Here is a 16,994-nt window from a genome sequence, read left to right as displayed (position 1 = left end):
TGTCTAATCTTTCTCCTGCACACTCCTAGGGCAAAGACTCCAGGGAATTCTGTGGGATTCAGGCAGAACTACAACTCACCAGTGCTACTGAGAGGATCTTAATGGAATTAATTATTGCAGATGTGGTATCATTGTCCCTTATTTTGTCAAAACTGAAGTCAATCTCTCTCAGTTTAATAAGTGAAAGGAAATAAACAGAGGGAGGAGGAGGGTAAGACCATGTCACCACAACTGAGATATTCATGAATATAGTCTCTTGAATATTTATTGTAATTGCAAAAGGAAAAAAAATTTCCAACAAAAAATCAAACAAACAAAATCCACTGGGTATACAGAAGCCACATACAAACAGAATATCCAATGGAATACACATGGTCTCTACGTCCACATAGAATTAAAACTCTGCACATGGATAAAACTGGTACTTCACGTTCAGACAAGAGATCCTGTGGATGTATGCAGAAGATTCACAAAATATGTCACCCAGCAGCATTTTTAACTAACATATTTTTTAGAACCACAGTAACTATATATTGCAGTAAGAGTTGGTGGAGGAGAGACAGATTGAGTCTCACCCCCTCACAAATGTATCCTAAGCAGGTACTTCAACTTGTCTTCAAGAACAATTCAGCAAGAAAGTTAGCTTGAGGGAGCCAGAACAGCTGCACATTTTTAAAGCATTTATCTTTGTGTATGTAATCACATGTCTGAGAGGAATTTTATAAAAAGGTAAAATCATCTGCCAGCCCTTGAACAGTCAGGTCACTTAGCAATAAAAAGTTTAGGTAAAGCATCCTCAGTCCTGTAGCAATCTGTATATCTGTATTTAAGTGGTAGCTCATATTATGACTGTTGCTTTCTCTGCTGCTCAGCTACAAAGATATCGAGAATCTCCTTTTTTTTTAATTAAGCAATCCCAAGTTTCTCTCCACATACATTTTCATTTCACTCTGGTCTGTATAATTTTGTGTAAGTTTTCATGGCAGAAGGTATAAAAACAGGGAGAATTTTAAGGGCTGCTCAGGTCACTGCAAGTACTGTCCTGTGCTACTTAATGTAATCTGGCTACTTTGCTTTCTCAGAGAAACTATATGGTGACACAGGAAAGGAAACCCATGATACTGATTTCCAGTAGGCCTTAAGGTTGGGTTCTTTTCCTGATCAAGCTAGTTCTAAAAAATCCCCAAACCTAAATCAACCTTGTAAATTGTCACAAAAATGTATTGGATCCAACTGAAAATCTACTTATGTACCTTTTCAAGAGGTACTAATTAAAATAATTTGTTATAAAAATTATTCAGCAAAACCTGTTACTCCCCTTGGCCCAGACTCAGTGGCCTATCTATTTAGCAAATTCTGAAGGCAGATGATGCATTCCTTTGAAACCAGAGAGGTAGCAAGGCTCAGAATGAGCTTCTCCTCTGCAGAGACTCTGGACACAGCTGGGAACCCCACGGCAGATCTGTGATTCAGGGTTCAAGATCCCAAATGTACCCAAGGGTTTTGCTGAATAGTGATGGCCTTGCTCATGTACTTGTACTTACAGAACGATTAGAAATATGCAAAGATAACATGAAAGAAAAAAAGACTGGATGCCTCTTAATTTCATGGTCAGATTCTGGGCTGCATTTTGTTTCCATTTATACCACAGCATTATGGCTAACAGTGGGGTTGTTCAACATTGAGGGCCATGTAACAGTTGAGTGAAGAGTCTGGGTCAATGTATTTAAGGATGCTTCTTCCATCTTTAAGATATAGAAAAGTTAACAAACTTCACTGGCAGAAGCGACTAATTAAGGTCACCATCCACCGTGCTGGACCATTTTGACTGTGCCCTTCAAGCTGTTCCCAAAAATGTTAACTCAGGGCACCAACTGAAGTTTGCCAAGTTATCTGCAATAGTATTGGGTACTCCTATTTAATATTTCAGGTAAGTATTATGAGTTAACTATATCAGATTAAAGAAAACATGCCCATATGATATTATGCAATACAGGCAGACAGAGCTGATTCTTTAAGAATAAATAACTCACCGTAACTGCTGAGCTCTAGGAGGTTCTTTTAATGCTTCTAGAGAACTTGCTTTAAAAATATAGGCAGATAATTTAGAAATGGTTACAAACATCATCTGACTGAAAGCACTGTCCCACTAGTGTTGGTGTAACATGATCATTTTCAAAAAGGACACTCACAACTTTAAAAGTAAAATTGACATGCACTTGCAGTAAACATACAAATATCTTTACCATTGTCTCATATATGAAAAATAGTTTAAATGACTTAAGAATAGAGTTTTCTTACACTACACTGGTAAAGTGTTTACTATATAAATTTCACTACCAGACACATATATCTACTGGAAATCTCAAGCCACACAGGCATCATCAACAGCTTATCACACATACATGACACTTCTCCCTTTCACACGAGTTTATATACACCGAGTAAATAATTAAATATTGCACTTATTGGCCCATGATTCCTCAGTTTTGAGGTATTCAAAAATAGAAAACATATCTATTTTTATAACATATTTTCATGCAACGTTTAAGACATTTGAATTCCACAAACACTAGTATATAGGTAACACAGTCCAACTGAGCCACAACACATATGACATTACTGACAAAATATTAAACAGGAGTTACAAAACAAACATTTCCTTTAACACTAGTTGCAGGTACATGTCAGAATTACTCAACAAAATTTATCGCCTGAAGTGGTAAGCGATCTCTAGCTTTAATTTCTCCTGAAGTTATTTGGAAGATTAGGACTTTTGCTTCCCGTGTAAGCCAAATACCAAGTACCTTATGCTATAAATGACAAGCCACCTACATCTGCTGGAACCATGGGTAATAAATCTATGGTCTGCAAATGCAACCCAGCTGGTATCTGGTGCTAATGAGAATTTATGGATAAATTCCACTGTGGTGTTTAGGGAAGGCTGCACTGAATGTGAACAAATGAGTGGGAACTGAATGAGTGTCAAAGATGTACTGCTGTGTATATGTGTGTACTATATGTGTGCAGTTACAATTTCTGCTTCAGTAAACATCCATGGTTAACCAAAGTGAAGAAAAAGAAGAAAAAAAAAAAAAGGAAAAGAAAAGCTTAAATTGCAAAGGTGAACTACATTTATCCCTTAATAAAGAAAACTGGTAGAAATCATTAAAATAATTTAAACTAGTTGCTGCTTTACATGAGACTTGACAAATGAGAAAATGTAGAGTCAGATTGTACTGAAGAGGCTATGTGTATGGATTAAATGGTGTAAATCAACACAACTCACTCCTCTGTGGGCATAAGTGAAGACATGTTGCTTTACACCCCTTGAGGGTTTATCTGTGAGTATTTACATATTCATGGCCTCACATTGCTAAATCTGTCATCTTAAAGAAGAGCCAGTCTCATCCACTGTGTGTCTGTCTGTATGAAACAGGTCAAGGAGGAATCTGTCCGTAGGCGTAATTTAGTTGATGCCCTTAAAAATGCAAGCAATAACACTTGCCTCTCACGAACAAATATAGAAAAGAGTAGTTGTGGGGAGAGGAATTGGGGCGGGGGGGGGGGCTTATTTTGGAATGCAAATGCAGCATAATTCATCTGCTGTTGAGGAAACAAAGGCATCATCATCAAATGTAGAATTTGTACCACCTTTTTTTTTTTTCCTAGAAGTGGCAATTAAACTAAAAGCACTCTAAAAGTTAGGATCAAACTCCAGATTTTTTGCACCCTGAAATAGCACTTCATTCCTAAAATAAAGAAGATGCAGGTGCTACAGCTGAATATACAGAGCTGAGCAGACTGGGAAGAAAACTTAATCTTTCAGACTGGTGCTCTGGAAAGGCCACATAGATGTAGTTGCTCAGGTAGTTTGTCTAGGCATTACATTAAGTATAAGCACAAAGGAACAAATAGTTCCAGGTAACAGTCACGTGCATAGCTGTTCAGAGAGAAAGACTATTGTTTGACAGAAAATCAGGCTGGCTCATATGTATTTCAAACATGAAACAATCAGATCTAAATAAACTAACAACAGCAAAAAGATACAGTATTTAGTTGCGCTACAAGGACCAGAATGCGTGTGACCACAAACTCTTATCAGAATCAGAAACATGCACCTGAAGGTTCAACCCAGCAGGGCTTGCTAGCTGTTCGGCAGGTAGGTGCCAGGAGGCACCACAGAAACCAGTCACATCCCATGCTCTTCTGTGCTCCCAAGGCATATTCTGAGCACTAGTCGGACCATGTGGCAAGCGAGACACTGTCAGAACATGGTAAGGCTGGCACATTAACCATGCACATGATTAGCCTGCTGCTAAAAGCTTTAGTCTAGATCATAACTTGGAAAATGGTTTGTGTAGTATTAGTTCAGCTGGCACTATGGATCTCAGGACCCTCTGCCCAAAGGCATCTAATCTCTCAGAAATTTAATGTGCTCCGTGTGTCAGTTGCTGCATCTCACTAAGTGGCCTAAATCTCATCTGAAAGGGTTACCTGTGGCTGGACCTAAGGCTCCATACCATTCAGTCCTATTTCTGCACTGAGAGTGACAAAAACTAGTGCAAAATGTATGAGTACTTTTTCACCAAGAATTGTGATGAGGCTGAAAATAGTTTTGGATATCTTATCCCAGGTTTCAATTTAACGATCCAGCCCTCTTCCATCACTAAAATAGAACTCTTTTTAGCTGATATTTTCTCTTGACAGGACTGTGCTACACTAGTGGATAGATCAGGGATCTAACCAAATCCTGCTTGTCTCCGCCAAGAAGTCATAATTGGTGACTATTGGATATGCATGAAGAATGAGTCATTGATTATTTAAATTTTGGCCCTTGATCAGGTTGGGATGGGATTTCCAAAAGTGTCCAGCCTAATTCTACTTGCATTTAAGAAAATTGCAATTCTTTCACATAAGTCATTAGGAGCAGAACTAGATTGAAGGAGCCGAACTGGATTGACAGAGGTTGTTTTTGGATATCCTACCCTAAGAACAGGCCAAGGCATTATTTTAAATAGAATGAAAATCCCAATTCTGCTAGTTTCCCCAGAACTCAAACTAATTTTTTAGAATGTTTGGGGATGGGATAGTAAGTTACTCCCCAAAAGCCTTTCTGTCTTTTGTGTTTCTCTACAATAGCCAGGTTCCAGCTGACAGAGGTACTGAGAGAGATCATGATGCTTCTGATCTGAATCTGACCACACTTTATAGCAGAAAGCTCAATACTGCTGTGAAACATGGCTGCGAAAGCCAGCCTGTGGTGGAAATGCAAAGCTTACTTTTCCAACAGTAGGTAACCCTGATTATTAAGAAAAGGTCTACTTGAACTTCTGCATTTTCAGTTTCAGAGGAAGGGATGATAGGATAAATAGGGTTTGATGGGACATCAGCAGGTCATCCATCCCAACTTGCTGCTCAAAACAGTGCCAGCTAAGAGGCCTGAGCAGTCTGCCCAGGGCTTTAGCCACTCTGGTCTTGAAAACCTCCAAGGATTTAATGGGAACACTTTAAAAATTAATCTGACTAATTCTGAACTGTATGTCAATGTCCGAGTGTCAGTTCAAAGATCCTAGAGTTTGCAAATACTGACTGGTTCTGCTGCTGTACTTCAGATGAGCCTTTTCCTAATAACACGGGGCTAGCAGTCTAATGAACAGTGCTACTCTGGCAGCTGCTTCCCCCACCCTCCCTGTCCCATGCAGGTCAGACATGCTGGAGGCCTGGGAGGCTAGTTGTCTCAGAAATGTGAAGGAGAGAGTCTCCCTCTTTGATTTTGCTGTTACTCTTCTGCCCAGACTCCTGATGTAAAATGAAAAGCAATTAATTTATCCTATTTAAGTAAAGAACTATTTATCTATCATTCCATTTGTTTAAAAAGATATATGCTAATAATGTACTGTCACCACTGATTAGAGTCTACATGGTCATAAAGACACAAGGAGGGTCTGGAATTCAGAATTCATTGCAGTGGAGTCCAAGCAAGGTGTGACTGGAGCAAGGGCCACCTTGGAGTCTTTTTTGCTTGTTACAACATGCACAGGAGATGACCATTTTGCAGCAAGCATCCCAGAGCAAAGCTGGAAGAATACTTGCACTTGTAGCCATGCTGCATGATCTAGAATATGCCCAAGATCGTGTAAAATCTGGCTGTCCTCCTCTCTTCCTGCCTTGCCTGAGACTAATAATACAGCCTAAACCTTTTCTAAAGGACTTGAGGGCTGAAGCTGAGTGCTGTCTCAAGGTTTCCCTGCTACTTTTTCTCCAGCAGGAATAACTGCACATAACGAGAAAAGGATGGGAAACTGCCCACCATCTCACACAAAACATCCTCAGCTTCTTATCACCTCTTCTTCCAAACCAGATAGTGGGTGAAGAGGTATTAATGAAAGTCTCTCAGCACAGTTACCAACATGCTGCCTTAGATGGGGGAAAGAAAAGCAGCATCCCTGGAGAAAGGCAGGGTTCTGACTGGGAAAGCACATGCCTCTTCCACCTTGCTTCTCATAGGCCCCAAATTGGACAGAGTTTTCTGGAAGTAAACAAGTGAAGTCCAGTCTACATGTCTACTAGGAAAACAAGTGCTTAAGTAAACTCGCTAACAGGACAGATGTGGTTTAAAACCCCAGAATGAAGAAAGAATATTTAAGAACATTTATTCATCTAAGTTAGGCAGCCAATGTAGTGCCCTGATGGCATATCCATTTTACATATGTCTATATGCCTTGTTTTGGAAGTAATTTTTACTGTGTCAATTTGTAGGTAGGTTATTTAATCAGTGTAAAAAACAGAGGCAATTTTCTCCTAGTGTGTTTCAGGAGTTATATAAACTACCTTCAAGAAAAGTAATGTGTGTAGAGGGATTTCTTTGCAGTTGTGAGCAGTTTGCAGTACCTTGGGTTACTTCCTAACTTTTTTGCTCGTCTTCCAATTTTTCCCGTTGCAGACAGTTTAAGAAATGTCAGCCTGGTCCTAAGTTCTATCTAATTGGAACAATAAAACAGTTAACGCTTCTTCAATTATGCCATTTAGTTAAAAAATGTCACTGTGACGCAAGTAAAGCAGTTGTTCAAAGTACTCCAGAGCACAGATGTAAGAAACTGCCACCAACTACTAGAGGAGTACTTTTAAAAATGGTGAAATACAATAATTTTTAACACTTTATTAAAAAAGAATTTGTGTACTTTATTCTGTTATCTTCACAGCCTTTTGCTGATCTTATGAATGTATTCAGCCTAGCACTAGAAATGTTGACAATTTTTTATTACTCCTAAAGTTTTAAAAAATCTTATGAAATTCTGATTGTCTTGTCAAAATAGATATCCTCATCAAAGTAAAAATGAGGTCAAACTCCAGTTCACTGACACCAGCAGCACTTCTGCAATAGGTCTGAGTAAAATACAGGTGTTTGTAGCCAGCGTGGTGATGGTCGTCTCAGTGACTGAATGGGAGATGAAATTCCTGAAAACTTAAGTATGCAGGTTTGACAGCAACATGACAAGACAGTTTTTGGCTATGAACAACTGAGTGTAATGGATTTGGCTCTGTCAGGGGTAATATAGAACTCTGTTTAATATGTATGCGTGTTTAATATCTCGTGCAAGTAGAAGTGAAAAGAGCCAGTCAGCCCTCCACTACTGCAGTAGGTACTACCACGATCTCTGTAATGATGAAATGAGAAATTAAGCCCAGTTTCAGGAAGGTATTGGATAGTCATGCAGCTCCCATGGAAAGGTAAACATATTAGCTACCCAAACAGGATGAAGTACCTAATATCTCTGAGGGTCTGCACTGAATACCCACATCCAGCTGGAAACTCACAGGGAGCTTTGGTGGCTTTGGGTCCGCAACTAACAACTACTAACTTCTGCAATTTCCAATCAGCCATGATGTGTAAAATGATGAGTGTAGCTTTGCCAAGGCAATATGCTCCAGGAAGTGTCCCTTATACAAATGATCTGGACAAAATGAGGGATCGGCTAACTAAAGCAGTATTTCTAAATTATTTTTTGGTATTCTAAATAAATTTCGGCTTATTCTAAAACACCTTGGCTACTATAAGGATTTGACTATATAATTTGAAACTGATGAAGCAAGAGTCAATTTTAGGCAAATGTGGTCTGAAGACGTGGCACCAGCTGAAGTAAGTGTAATGCAAAAGAGTAAAAAGAAAAGAGAAACTAATAGCCACACTGCATGCAAAAGCCAGATGCTAAAAAATGAATTGTCCTTTCAAACTAATAACCTCTCGATCCCCATATGCATACCCAACCAGCTGCTGATGTAAAATAAAAGACTTTTCTCCAAAACAAATTAATAAGACAGTATAAATAAAGGCATATAGACCATTCATAAATACTCTGTTGGCAACAGACCACACTGGAGCTGCCTTTGCTGGTAGCTGCATTAACAGCCGCAGTTGGGCTGCTGTGGAGGAGGGGTGTCCTTTAGCCGTGTGTTCTGCTTGCTGGCAGCAATGGTGGGATCTGTCTCCAGACTTTCCGACATTTTGTCACAGATGATATCCACGAGTCGCTCAAACGTCTGCTTGACATTAATGTTGTCCTTGGCACTTGTTTCAAAAAATTCAAATCCTAAGAAAATAAACAACATGTTTATGCTCGATGCATATTCCACTATTTTCAATAATTATACAAACTTCTCTTGGGCAAGGAGGAGTGGAGAGACACTCAAAAAGCAAACATGTGACAGCACACCTATAAAAAAGTGATATTGGAAGAGCGGTTAAAATGGTAATACAATCAGAGTAAGTACACTAGTGCTATTTGCTTTATACCAAGCCAGATAAAATCAGGACTGGCCCAAATACTTTCTCTTAGACAAATTCTACTTTAAAACAGTTTGCGAGTGTTATTATTTTAGAAATGCCCTATATATCCAGACATTGGGAAGGGATAATCTACTGCACTAATTATTAGTTCCTCTCAATCATTTTCCAGCTGGAAGCATCCACTTCCATTGTGTCACTAACCTAATGCCAAAATGGACAGCTGTAGTTGGAAATAACCAGGTAAAACCCAAGCAAGACAAGGAAAGATTTCTGCAATTTGATATCTACTTAAGTTAGAGGAGAATATATGGGACCAAAGGGACTCCCAACCCCACAAACCAAACTAATAAAAAAATGTACAAGCACACTTAAGGAAGAAAATTTCTTTAATTAATTTACATAGAAGGACTTTTTATATATCCATTCCTAACTATTACCCCAAAGGCAAAAATCAGGTCTATCATTAACCCAGAAGGGACACTGAAAGCCTTTATGGAGCAGCGCCACCTTTCCTAAGCTCTCTTCTCTGCCTCCTTTTATCTCATGTCTCATCTCTCATGTCTGCGTTCTTCATCTGGGCCAGGTTTGCAACTTGCTGGTCAGCCTGTAACGCAGCAGGCTTCTGCCAGCGCTGGGCCTTCCCATGTTCTTGCTTTCTTCGCAAAGCATTTCTATTTTTTAATTTGTTTGTTTTCTAATTCTTTTCCCCCATGCTCCACCTCTTCCCACAGTTACCACATTGCTTACCTGAGGGTTCCATGGTAATTTAAAACTTTGTCCTATTTCCATCTTTCCACTACCTAAGGGTTCAATATTAAAATAGTTTACAAAAAGTCTAATCCACTAGTAATTTTACAGAATTGGCTTAGCCTTTGCACACTGTTTTGAATCTTCCTATTTAAATCTGAATAAAAATATGAAAATACCACCATATTTGATTAAAAGAAAAATCCCATTAAGAAAATGTCAATCACTTGAAACTCTTGGCAGAAGGGCAGAAAATGGCTTTGCATGTGTTTTTTTTTTTTAATGTTGTGTGTGCTTTCTAGTGAATGGGCTAATCTGTTTCAAAAGGCCCCCTGAAATCTAAATACAACTTCTTTGATCACATTAGTGTTATGTATTTAATATACCATCTAAACAGGATGTAGTGTGCACATCGAGTCCTGTAACTGCTTACCACGTAGCTTTTGCATGTTTGAGTACTGGCCTAGAATTACAGCAGATATATTTTGCTTGGCGTGATACCCCAGCATGCACTAATAACCACTGCAAAAACTTAAATCTCTGTTCTGAATTTTCTCCATATTTTTAATTTACATAAGGTGACTTGTGCTGAAATGTCACAAAATGCTAAATTGTTTATGTATAGGAGCTAAACACAGGCCAAAGTTAATGTTCATAGGTAGCTTAGATAACAAGAGGTAAAAATATTGTAGAGGGATTTGGTCATACAACTTCTATTAATATCAGCAAGAAGTGTAAAGATAACCTCACAGGTATGAGTATATATTGCTGTGAAAACTTTTCCTTTCAGCATTTCTCTGGAAAGCAGGAGAAGTGTGCATAATAGAAGACTGTCTACAGAAATCATATATGGGGAGGAGGTTTGAATCTACATGGCATCATTTTAGTTTAGCTTGGCTTACACATCTCCTTTGTTCTAAACTAGAAAAAAATGGGGAAAGCCAAGGTAGCCTCACTTGCCAGTGGCTTCAGCCCTCCTGCAGAGCTGCACACAGGAGAAGACTGTTCAGATTGGAGACTGCTTGGGGAAAGGAAGATCCTCCACATTTCCAGTGCTCAGTGTTGAAACTTGGCTGCAGCTCTAGCACACCAACACTGCCAGATCCTTCCACAACTATTAGTGCCTGCTCCACAGGAAGCAGGAGGAAAGCAGCCCTTCCAAGGAGGAAAAAGCAGGACCAATGGGCAGAAGGGTTGAGGGACAATTAGAATATGCCTGAGAAATGGCCTTGGAGAAGACCACAGGAAGAATAATTAATCTTAAGGACATTTATGAGGGGAGCAGTTTTTACAGATAAGAAGACAGAATAACTGGCACAAGAGACGATCATGAAATGGCAGATATGACAGGTAGGTAAAAGATCTGGACAGAGAAAATCAGGAAGGAGTCACAGAGAGGAGACCCACGTGAGGGGGTCAAATACTGTCACACGGACAGGATCAAGAAAACAGGCCCACTACCACGGTGAGGATGTTCTGCGTAAGAACACCATGAAAAACTTAGACGCACCCATTCTCCAAATAAAAGAGAGGCTTACAGAATGTTCGAGCACAAACATATTTATTCAAATAAAATCAAACTGGACACTACAGCTGTGATCAAATCTATGGAATTTCAGTTACAATTTTGATATAAAAGGGAAATTGCAGTCACCATAGTGGTGTAGCTGGGTATCACGCGGTGCGTGTATACACACCTGTCCTGGTTTCAGCTGTGAGAGAGTTAGTTTTCTTCATGGTAGCTAGTGTGGATTTATGTTTTGGATTTGTGCTGAAAACTGTGTTGATAATGTGGTGATCTTTTAATTGTTGCTAAGCAGTGCTTACACTAGCCAAGGACTTTTTCAGCTCCCCAGGCTCTACCAGGTGCACAAGAAGCTGGGAGGAGACACAGCCAGGACAGCTGACCCAAACTGGCCAAAGGGATATTCCATACCATATGGCATCATGCTCAGTATATAAAGCTGGGGGAAGAAGGAAGGGGTTATGGTGTTTGTCCTCCCAAGTAACCATTACAAGTGATGGAGCCCTGCTTCCCTGGAGATGGCTGAACACCTGCCTGCCCGTGGGAATTAGTGAAGGAATTCCTTCTTTTGCTTTGCTGGTGCACATGGCTTTTGCTTTACCTATTAAACTGTCTTTATTGGAATGCACAAGTTTCCTCACTTTTTCTCTACTCATTCTCTCCCGCATCCCACCAGGGGAGAGTGAGCAAGCAGCTGCGCGGTGCTTGGTTGCTGTCTGGGCCTAAATCACAACAACATCCCATCAACTTAGTCATTATTTGCCTGGGTAATCCAGGACCTCCCCAGCTGGACCCTGCATAGATGAGACAATGCACTGACCTGTGAGAAAGTGACTGAACTCCTCGCTGCCTCCAGAACAAAGTATTTGTTTTATTCTTTACAGGAACTGTACAGGTGGGAATTTTGGACAGTCCTGGAGACTCCCCCATGCATCCCCTGCTGGGCATAGGCCACCTGACAGAAACTATTTATATGCCTAAATGTGCTGATAAACATCCTAAGCAGAGAATGGGGCATGCTGGTGGACTACCCCAGGCAGTTTCTCCTGTGGTACGGATTCAGCTTCACATAGGCAAGACACTTGTAGATGGTCTGTGGAAACTGTTCTTGCAGATGCAGAAATGGTCACACAGAACAGTCATCTGATTTGTGCAGTTTAAAGTAATCACTGGCAAAGGATCATGGTATGTAGTGGGCATGTAGGACCAGCTGGATTACAACAATTCAGCAGAACAAGAGTTCAGAGAGTCTCATTTGATGCAGCTGAAGACACCATTGCAAAGACCCTTGCCACAGAAGCTCCTGTTGCCATCTGGACAGCAACTGACTGTCCTGTGCAGAGGATTTAATTCCCCACGTTTTACCTTATGCAAAAGATCCCAATAAATTAAAGTGATTTTTGTTGTTGTTGTTTTTGTTGTTTAACAGAACTCTGTGTAACAGTTTCAAAGAAATATGGGGCATTTTTCCTAGCAGACTGTGTCTGGAATAAACACCTGAATTCTGGTTGGTTTCCATTTTGTTACAGAGTATTTTGCAGACCTTTCCCCTCATGACCTTTCCTCTCCTCCTGACTGATCTTGCAATTATTTTACTAATAGTGCTAAGACACCCTAAGCTTCTAAAATGCCTGTGTATGAGGCCCTTAGAACTATGCCTTTCAATACTTTATTCATTTTTTCCCCATCACTTGTTATTAATGGAGAGAAAAGATTTTCCATGTGAGTATAAGCCTGAAGTGAGGCAACTTTCTGATTGCCTCCGGGCAGCAGAGCTCAAAGAACACCATGTTTCCACCATGCATGATGACCTGTACTGCTGATGTGGATGAGACCGGGCAGAGCAGATTACTTCAAAAATATGACAAAGTGCAAGAGGAAAGTGGGTAGGTAAGGCAGAACAGAGCTGAAACTGAGAAAATCCAAAATATCAAAGTGTTGCCTTAGCATATGACCAATGTGTGGAACATGCATTAGCATGTTCTAATTTAAACGCCTCTTTTGCTTTTGATTCCATTTTCTCTTTGCTGTCCGTACACTATGTCTCTTTCCTGTATCTATCTTCTTCACAATAGTATTGACTCAAAGAAAGCTGGCGAGCTCTCAGCAACCCCTGCAGAGTACTAGAGCAGCAGGGCCCAGCCAGGACACTGGAATAGTGCTGCTGTTCACCTGGTGAGCTATAATGCACACCGAGCAGTTTAGACAGCTGCCCTGAAACACATAAACAGCCCGAATTACTGACTTTATTCCCTTCCTGCCTCACACTTGTACTGGCTCTGCAGAGGCTCCTTCATCAATGCTCATTAACACTTGTTTATGCCTGCTTTCGAAAAAAAACCCAGAAAGGAGAGCCATATGCAAAGGGAAGAACATTCTGCACCCTCTCATCTGCCTGAGAAAAGAGTGACATCAAGAGGACACACTAGCTAGCAAATTTAAAGTACAATTCCACACACAATACAGACAAAAGGTATATTAATGTTTCACCAGCTGATCAGGAAGACCTTCTGGTTTCAGCGTGTTTGTCCACAACCAAGGCAATTTTATTTACCACCCTTGATGTATGGTATGTTTAACAGATGTCCTCAAGGGTATGTTTCTGCAATAACTATCCTTCTCTAAAGATAAGCTTGAACTGTGATCCTTAGTGCTGTTCTCACCAGTGCTCTATGCAATCAAGTATTTTCAGGAGCAGTAGGAGACTACAATGTCAGAGCGAGAAGTGGCTGCAGGAAGTTGCTCTCTTTGTAACACAGTGGTGTACAAAAGGCAAAATCTAGGAAGCCATGAGAATGCATCATTTAGTAGTGTCATAGTATATAAAGGAGAGAAGCTAACAATGACTTATTTTCTTGGCTTTGCATCCCGTGGGCAGTTCTGAGGAGGCACTGGTAGGCACTTATCTCTTGCCTGTTGTGAATAGTAACTAATAACATCTGCATTCACATTGCAGACTGTCAGGCAAGGCAATTGCAAGACCCTTCTTGTCTGCTCAGATGTCCACTTCCTCAGAACTGTTAATGTCTTTGAGACCTCTGCCCCTCTCTCAAAGACTGACAGGCACATGTGGCATGACTGCAAAAGTGACCTCCTCTAGGAAACTGGGCTGAAAGTAGCTGGTGACCATTGCTATTCTTCAAAGTATCTCCAACACCTGCAACTATGGTAGCACATCTGGTTGCCCTGTACTCTGCTTTGTAGACCAGTTGGATGAAAACAGCCCAACAGCTGGGCTATGTCAAGAAAAGTATTAAAAGAACATTAAGCCTCAAAATAGGATTTTATTAATATTATCTCAGTGAAAAGTGGTGATTTAGCACTGTTCTGGCTAGAGCTAGGGTAAAGACTGTTAACATAAATGCTAAGATATGTAACCAGCCTTTAGGGTGGCCAGATTTGTTAAAAAAACAACTAAAGGGGGACTCTCAGCTGTGACAGAATGGACAGACTTGAGGGGCACTCACTGGTAATGATCTAGCAAACACCTTCTTTTCCAGCCTTCCAGAACAGAAAGTTTCCATATAAATTCCAGTTGTACTGACTTTGACTGGGGCTTTCAGATACCTTTCAAATGTGTGCATTTGGGCAATAAATTAGATTCCTGGCAAACTTTTTTTTTTGGTCTACTTGAGACATCTGTTGAGCAAACACAATCCCTTGCTTCCCATTGTCATTAAGTAACTTTCCTGTAACACAACTCCAAGTGTGTGAAAGCAATGCCAGGTTGGCATTTCCCTCCTGTAAAAAAATCATCCCAGGGACAGAAGCCTTTAATTGCTCTGCCAACACCCTGTGTGTGTTGTAACTGAACAGAAGACTGTTGTTTGTCAGTGCTGTCAGTCTGTCTCCTTCCTCTGGCACTAGCATATGCCCTTTAAAAAGAGCTAAAAAACAGTGAAGGGTGGAACTATGAACAGGCATGTTCCTGCACAGGCCAATTATTTTCATTTTTAATGCAAAGTTAGATGCAGCTGTATGTCTGTGCTCTCAAAGCTGCTGGTGACCCTGCTTTCTGTACCGCAGACTCCAGCTAGCCACGGCAAAAGAGAACTTGCTGTTCTAGCAAGCTGTGTGTTGAGGTGTTAAGTCCTAGTTGATTCCTGATTTAGATACCAGAATTACAGCCCTAAAGATGCCTGTTTAGTTGCTGCCTAACCTCACAGATGCCTAATACCCACAGTGTACCCACAGATGCCTGATGTACACATTAGCCTCCGAGGGCTCCTACCCCAAGGCAAGTGAAGGATCACTCCAGTCCTGATGCTAGGGAGCTGCTTTCTTGTGCCTCAGCCCTGGTGGGATTCAGAAGCCAGCCATGTTCCTGCCCCATCTCAGCAGCCGGCCTGGTCTTGCAGGCTTGGTCAAATCATGCAGAAGTGCTGGATGCCAAATTGCACCCTGTATAAGCACACAACACTGACAAACGCTCCATTTTCAGTGCAAAGTGCGTTTAATTTGAAGAAATTTAAGGAATTAAGAAATTAAATTAAGAAATTTAAGCACCCCTGAACTGGCATCTCCCCAGCATGACCATTATGTACATACATGTCTGAGCCAAGAACAAAATGAAAACAAAATAGGCAAGGCATGCTGATTTTGGTTCAAAGTGAGAATTTTTCTTGTTTTTGGTGGAATTTATTTTCAAAGCAATGGGGAACAAGAGAAGGAAGGAAAGAAAAAGCTGAAAATAAAGACTTTAAGGAAGAAATGGCCCAAAAGAGATGAGAAGAGAAAGGACGAAGAGGGAAAAACTACCCCAAATATGCAAAGTAAGGTATGTGTTAAAATCTGAGGGGTAAAATGACTATCTCTCTGAATGGCAAGCTGTGGAGGTGCACTGAAGCCCCAGGTACTGCCAATGCTGGGGCATGTGGAATTCAGAGCCCTTTGCAGGTGCTCTGAATGCAGTGTGAAGGCTGGCTTCTGTCAGCCCTTGCAGAAGGGAACGTGAAAGGACACCCAGAAAGGGCCTGTTTCATTTTGTTTTCTGACATTGGTTGGTGGCTTCTGGGAGAGACAGTGTGCCAGGATACATTTAAAAAGCAGGTAAGTGCACCCTAAGGCATGCTCAGACGTGCTGGTTGCCCCCAGCCACGGGTGACCTTGGGTGGCAAAGTGTAAGAAATGTGGAGGCACAGAAAATATGATGGGAGGGCACTGTCCTGAAAACTTCTGGACAGAACATAAAGCCAGAAGAAGATTGTAGTGGGACATCACACTAGATGGTCTCCAGAGGTCCCTTCCAGCCAACGTTTCTGTGACAAAACAGCTCTGCTTCCCAGAGCCAAAAAGGTGGAATAGGACAAACGGGACATTACAGAAGAGGCGGACAGACATTTGGGGCAGATCTTGATGTACCTGCCTAGTATCTAGTGCAGCGTGAGCACAAGAGGCATGGTTTGGACCTATGGCAGGATTGCACTTTTGCAGCAACCTTAGGGGTCCTGGTCTGAAAGATAGAATACACTCTGTAATGGCAGTACTTGCAATTAAAAACTAATGAGTGTTGAAATAATTTGTAGCACACACATAGCAAACAGGAGTTGTACTGAAGTACATGAGCAACCAAAGAACATATATAAAATCATGTACCTAATTTGCATGCACAGCAAAATGTCATAAAAAAATGGAGAAGCTGTGTGTCAGACTACATATGCAACTGTCTATTTGCACGAGCAGTTAGTCAGTCTATTCAAAGATCTGTGCACACCTCTGCCTGCTAATCCTTTGCCAGAATGTAGGTCACAATATATCATACAGACCACAAATAAAAGGAACCAAGAAATTCATGCCATCTGTGAGTCATTCTTTTTATTTCTGTTCTGACAAGTGATACCAAACTTTAATGAACATATGAAGCTTTGAACTCAGCTGAGATACAGGAGATGAATATGTCAGAAAAATTGTGTGAGTAGTGCAGCTGGCAGT

At 40.8% G+C, this 16,994-nt stretch overlaps 1 protein-coding gene across 1 annotated transcript in view; it reads right to left on the bottom strand.

Annotated features, from left to right (window-relative positions):
* Nucleotides 1–237: 237 nt before the first annotated feature.
* The window catches only part of RAB3C (RAB3C, member RAS oncogene family), a 133,651-nt gene continuing 116,894 nt past the window's right edge, over nt 238–16,994 (bottom strand). Inside the window, exon 5 of the mRNA XM_064438507.1 lies at nt 238–8,594. Coding sequence (XP_064294577.1) covers nt 8,407–8,594 — 188 coding nt within the window. The 3' untranslated portion in view covers nt 238–8,406. The remainder of the gene's footprint in view (nt 8,595–16,994) is intronic.

The sequence above is a fragment of the Phalacrocorax carbo genome, chromosome Z (genome assembly GCF_963921805.1).
Source record: "Phalacrocorax carbo chromosome Z, bPhaCar2.1, whole genome shotgun sequence".
NCBI lineage: Eukaryota > Metazoa > Chordata > Aves > Suliformes > Phalacrocoracidae > Phalacrocorax > Phalacrocorax carbo.
Note: the sequence above shows the minus strand (reverse complement) of the source record. Positions and strands in the feature narration are given on the sequence as shown.